General features: G+C 38.1%; 1 protein-coding gene across 3 annotated transcripts in view; it reads left to right on the top strand.

Moving 5' to 3' along the window:
- Nucleotides 1–841: 841 nt before the first annotated feature.
- LOC137403804 (uncharacterized) overlaps nt 842–6,000 on the top strand; it is a 35,631-nt gene continuing 30,472 nt past the window's right edge. For 2 of the 3 annotated variants that reach the window (XM_068089861.1, XM_068089860.1), the window contains exons 1-2: nt 842–1,105; nt 1,569–1,715. In XM_068089861.1, the coding sequence (XP_067945962.1) occupies nt 979–1,105; nt 1,569–1,715 (274 nt within the window). In that variant the 5' untranslated portion in view covers nt 842–978. The remainder of the gene's footprint in view (nt 1,106–1,568; nt 1,716–6,000) is intronic. The other variant, XM_068089862.1, reaches the window with a different exon arrangement.

Raw genomic sequence — 6,000 nt, 5'->3', positions numbered from 1 at the left:
CGAAGCAGCAACAAGTTAAGAATTGCGATCTGTTTAAAAACACAAGGTCAGGGGTCAGACAAATCCTATTAGCATGCTAACTAAAATCCATTTCACCTTTTGTGAAGTGGATTAAAGTTAGTAGAAGGTGGTAGTGGATTTAGGTGAGTAAACAGACCTGCCAACCCAAGAGTGGGGCAATGCGTGAGATTTGGTTTTGGGGCAATTGATGTATCAATGATAGTATATATAAAATTGTGGAAATTGGGGCAAAAATCTCACGCATTTTCATTTTTTCTTTGGGGTGATTGCGTGAGTCTCACGCCCAATGCGTGAGAGTTGGCAGGTATGTGAGTAAACATACGCTTCACTTATGTAACGTATGTTTCCATGTTTTCTATGAAAGCGAATGTTTACATGCTGTTTCCGGAGCTGTTCTGCGCGCTTTATTCCAATGCGCATGCTTTGGTCGAGAACTGAATACTGTATAAGCTCGACATCCAACGTGAACAAATTTTTTGGTCGAAAACCGAAACGTTGGTCGAGAACCGAGGTTCCACTGTAGTGCAAATGAAGGCATTGCATTGTTTTTCTAAAATTTATCGCTAATTATTACTAATAAAAAACTTCTTAATACTTTCTTCAATAGAGCAAAATAACTAAAAACTTATGTTATGGGTTTCGCTTTCGTTAGATTTCTTCGGCCAGAGGTCAAATTTTCGACGTTTTCATGATTGTTCCTCTCAACCAATTACATTTTACAATATTGCTTCTAGACCAATAAGGTATTGTCCAAAAAGTTAGTCTGATCCTACGTCGTTAATAATTGTAGAGTGTACGGCATCATGAATCGGTAGTCTTTTTACGGTTCAAAACAGTTGAAGTAACCGTTCGCAGTTGAGATAATAAAGCTAACTCTCTGCTTTTAGAATTTGTCAATATCACCACAATATCGCAAGCATATATTAAGCAATCTTGTTAACACTGCGCTACAACAATATGTTACTAACCAGTACGAATCATATTTCTTTTCCTCATCAACACCTAGTTCTCTTATTGCTGAACGGTGTATTTGGATTATTGTTGAGCCAAGAAATTAAATCTACTGTGATAATCAAAGACCCCGGTAAACATCTATCTTATATTATATATCACTTATATGTTTGTTTAGCTTCAATGTATTTCTCTGCATTGGCTCTGTTGTCTATTTCTTAACTGTGTGGATAAATTTTAGGAGACTTTGTATCCCTTGGTATCTATATTTATTAGAAGGCCCTCGCACAGCTATGAATATTATTTTGTAAAATATGCCTGCTAACTTTAATGATGTATTGATAAATGTATTGCTTAAAACTTAACCATTTAATCGTTTACTGTTAACTAAATAATGACACGAATATCGCTGGAGCAATTTATAAGCCCTGACGTTGTCGTCGTTAAGGAATAGGGATCGGAATAGCAGTTTGCATATTAGTTACCGTAGACATGCATTTTGTTAAAAAAGTTCAATAGCTTGCTTGTTTAGCTAGCTATGTTTAATAGCGTAACCATGAGATAAAATACTAAGCATCAGCTTTCGTAATTTATAGCCGGGAAAAACGTCGGCCCACGGATAACTTTATCAAGTACTGTGTTGATGACAAATGAAGAACTTGAATACACATGTATTGAGGGAGGAGATGCAGAAGATAACAGATTGTCGCGTGTTTTAACGGATGGGTCGATTGAGGAGTTTGGTGAGAAGTCTTCCTAGCATATTTATCTTTTTACTCGCTATTCACATAATTTGATTAGAACAGTCTCTGATAATTTAGTTGAGTAATAATAAGTATGAATATTTTTAAATCGCTGCTGATCACTAGGAAGGCAAACCGCGATATTGGCCTACTAAGCAGCAAAAATTTAGGATGTCCAAATTAAGAGAATATAATGAGCTGTCAATAAATTTTTGACAGTGACACAGCCTTCTTTTACATGTATCACCAGTGTATAAGCATATAATCAACGATTTAAATAGGCAATACTGAAACTACACAATATGCAATCGCTTCATTATCACTCATGCAGCAATCATGCTCACAAACGCTTTGTATTGTATAAGCAATGTTGATTCATATGGTATATACCTACTAACTGATGAAAAGTTAGCGCTCTTACATGTAACTATTCATCATAAAAAATTTGTTTTTGTTTGCTTGTGCAATAATATAAGTTGCTAGTTTATTAAGATTGTACATAAATTAGGCTGACCTACAACCTCTATCAATAGACAGATGCAGTACTGTCATGTCTGTAGCAAGCTTATGATGTGCTGGCCGAATGCCAGGCTCTATTGGTTACCATCTTAGACATAGTCTGAAGGGGAACACGGTAGTTACTATAATGCAGACGCTGCTTGTATGTTTCCCTTATCACCAACGAGAGATGCTGGTATGCATCTTATTACCAGCATGGTTTTCTTATCGATACCAGATGTTGAGCTTTATGCTAAAGCATAGCTCATAGGAATACTGGAGTATGCGTGCAGATACAGGTATTTGGGATATCTAGCTGACAGACTTATTTGTAGGACTATCCATGCATTAATTAATTAATCGATATAAAGACCAGACTAAGTACTAAGGCCTGCACTTGTCCTAGTCCTCTTATATGCAGGCATTGCAATTTGATCTCAGTAATTTGAAATTGTTTATTGCTCTTATCCATTTGTGAAGTATTATGGGACCATAATATGCTCTAGCCTTGCTCTAATTGAGTTGGAAATGACCTTTGTTTCTCCTTAATGAAGCTGGCTGGCAGAGTTGAAAGGAGGTTACCTGGCATAATAAGTCAAAGAGTGGATTGCTTTCACACTGTAATATATGCTGCTACTTCATTTATGGCTGAGCAGAATCGGTTCTCTAGTTGATTGCTTGCGCTTCCTTGCGCTACCAACTTCACAAAGCCCACTCAAAAATTCTACCTGTTGGGTGTCCCAAACGATTGGTCTTCTGTAAAATTGATTCAGTAACCTGCATCAAGGATTGGTCATTTCAGGAGTTTGCTGTTGGATGTTAATTTTGAAGGTCATTCGTGATTGTTCAAGCTTTTTTCTCTCAGTATTACAGTTTTCTGAAAACATATTAGAGGAGAGTCATCCATGGCAACACTGTCACTCGCTGTGAAGTCAACGGAACAGCCATTTCCTGTTCTATTGTCTGACTGGGAATCACATGAAAGCTGAGGAGACTGAAAGTATTGCTCAAGCATTGATGGAGCTACTACCCACATCACTTGTTTGATGATCTCATTTTTTAACAATTTGATCGCTTTACTTGTTGTCAATTCTCTAAAGGCAGACGGCTGACAGCGGACATGCATTGCGCTGGTGGCAGTGCTGATGGGCTGATAGCAGACACTCATTCAAGAGAGGTTAGCTGATCTGGCTGCAAATGTCAAACATTAATTTTTCCTGGAAGCTAAACATTAGGAAGGCTTGTTGAACTAATAATTTGATTGAAGATGACAATGTACTAGAGCTGTAACTGCTCCATAACCTCATAATGGGTGTCAGTTCAGGTTATGCCATGACATCAGTGCAGCAGTACATTACTGTTAATGCTACTCTGTGTTAGAGGTTGGTCAGCAGTATATAGCTGTAATACTCGCTTGCTTCAGTCCTGACACTTGCCCTATGTGGGAGAAGTTGGGCAATGTTGTTATTACCTATGACATTACCTACGCCCAAGATAGCATTGCTTACTGCTCTTGTTGGCCATTTTGAAGGTCAAAGATGAATTTCCAAAAACTCTTAGCAGGTTTCATCAGAGAGTATCAATATTTTTCTACCATTTGCAATTGTTTTTTTATGTTTGAGGCAATCTGACAGCCTGGATGCTTCAAGATTAAAATCGACAAAACTTGATAGCGGTTAATATGCTCGGAGAACCATTCTTGTTGAAATGAAATCACTAGTTGCTATAGTTAATATCGGCTATTGCGTTCATTTTACAGCTTCAAGCGTCTCTAGTCTGTCGATTTCCTTGCAACTATAGACATCATAATAGCACTTTCACTCGATCTGAGTCTTCTAACTGCGGTCAAGTTTTATCAATTTTACTCTTGAAACATCCTGGCAGTCGGATCACCTCAAATATCAACAACAATCATAAATGATAGAAAAATACCCGATACTTTCTAATAAAATTTACTAAAATTTTGTGCGAGTTCATCTTTAAGCAGTTATTTATTAGCAATTTAAATCATTAGCATCCCTTTTTGTGGATTGTACTGCTATCTGATATGAGATAATATATGTCTGCGTAAGCCAAGTTCCACTCACTTTTGTCACAAAGCGTTATTAGTTATTCTCGAAGTCGATGAATGCCGAATTAACAAATAATTCGAAATGTGTTTAAATTTCATTGTTTGTTAATAAATGACAGTTACTGATGCAGGGTAGCAGGTTTGCTGTAATCCAGTTGTGCAGCTTGGTCCAGTTTTCCTCATAAACTTGGCGGAATTCCCTGGGCTGATCACCTGCGGTTGGCGATAGGCTTTTTAACTTCCCTTTCAGTATAACTATCTGACCACTGACAGCTTCTCATTTCTATGGTTTTAGTAGCCAGAAGAATGGAAACTTTCAAATCTTTCTCGTAGTTTAGATGTCAAACATTATGTTCCAAGGATTGAAAGTCATGAACATAGAATGTAACAATGGATGGTCGGCTAGCCTTGCATAGTGACTTTATTTATACTGAGTTAAAGTTAGCACTTGCTGCCTTCAACTGTAGCAATCGCTGCCGCTATGATATATCCATATCCTCCAAGTGGCAAGCATTATTGCTAGCCGTTAACAGGTGCTAGCTGACGTAGGTGTTGCTTGGTCATACTTAGGAGATGGAATTGATTTCACGTGCAACTGTGCCAGAGCTTCTGCATTAGCTAGTTGTTAGTATTGAGTTCCTCTCGCCTGGCTGCCTCAGGGACTTTCGTGTTTGATTTCTGATGCACTAGGCAGCAAAGGCTTTTTAAAAGCTTGTATAGCAGTGTTTAAAGCCATGTCTAAGTCCCTGTGGGCATGTACTAACAGCGAATAGATGTATATATGTATGTGCTAACAGCGAATTAGTAATATATTTTTGGAGGACCTAGCATAGCCCATCCTAAATTCGAGTTCACATTTAGCAATCCAAAAAGGCAACTTATGAATGTTGTACTGAAAATTGGCATGTGATTCAAGTCTTTACAATAACTATTTTGAGGGCATTTGAGGAAATTGATTTGTGTGGTTGTTTGGTTGCTCAACACAGTTTAATATGAATCAGTCGATGCCTGGTATAGGTTTTGTTTATGGATACTCTTGACCTTTGTACGCGCATCCTTCTTGGGCATATACAATGTATGTGAAAAAATATTTTCGCTGTATGAGATTTTCGATGAGCTCACCCTAAACTTGGAGTTATCGTCTACACACCCTTTCAACAGTATGCAATTGACATGGTACAGTAATTGCTTGATCAATTAGAGGGTGACATATGGGCGAGTGTGTTCTGAAGTTTTTAAACCTCACCAAACACCTTTGGTTCAATGTCACTTGTGACTGTTTGCCGTAGCTTACAAACACCAAGAACTATTTGTGAGGTGTCGGTCCTCACTCGATAATGGCATGCTATAAAACATGCGCTTACTTACTGCCAAACAAATGTACTCTACTCAGTCGCACCATTTTTTGTGTTTCTGTTGGTTGCAAAACCCCTCCCCCCCCCCCCCCCCGAAGCTTTCTACAATTGTTGGTACGTGCAATTAGAGCCCAAACACCTCAAACATAGGCTCATACACCTCTCATATGCATACTCCTTACTGGAATGGAATTTAAAAGTTTGTTCCGTATGAGTTTAAGTACTTGCTAGCAATTACCCGAGTATCGAGTACCGAAGTACAACTACTCTGGAATATATCTGGGTTCTTTCAAACTCAGATATATTTCAAAACACAGACTTCTGGTATTCTTGGTTCTTTGCGTGCGGACTTTGTAGAGAG

This window comes from Watersipora subatra, chromosome 9, assembly GCF_963576615.1.
Source record: "Watersipora subatra chromosome 9, tzWatSuba1.1, whole genome shotgun sequence".
NCBI classification, from domain to species: Eukaryota; Metazoa; Bryozoa; class Gymnolaemata; order Cheilostomatida; family Watersiporidae; genus Watersipora; species Watersipora subatra.
This window is presented reverse-complemented; position numbering and strand designations above follow the sequence as displayed.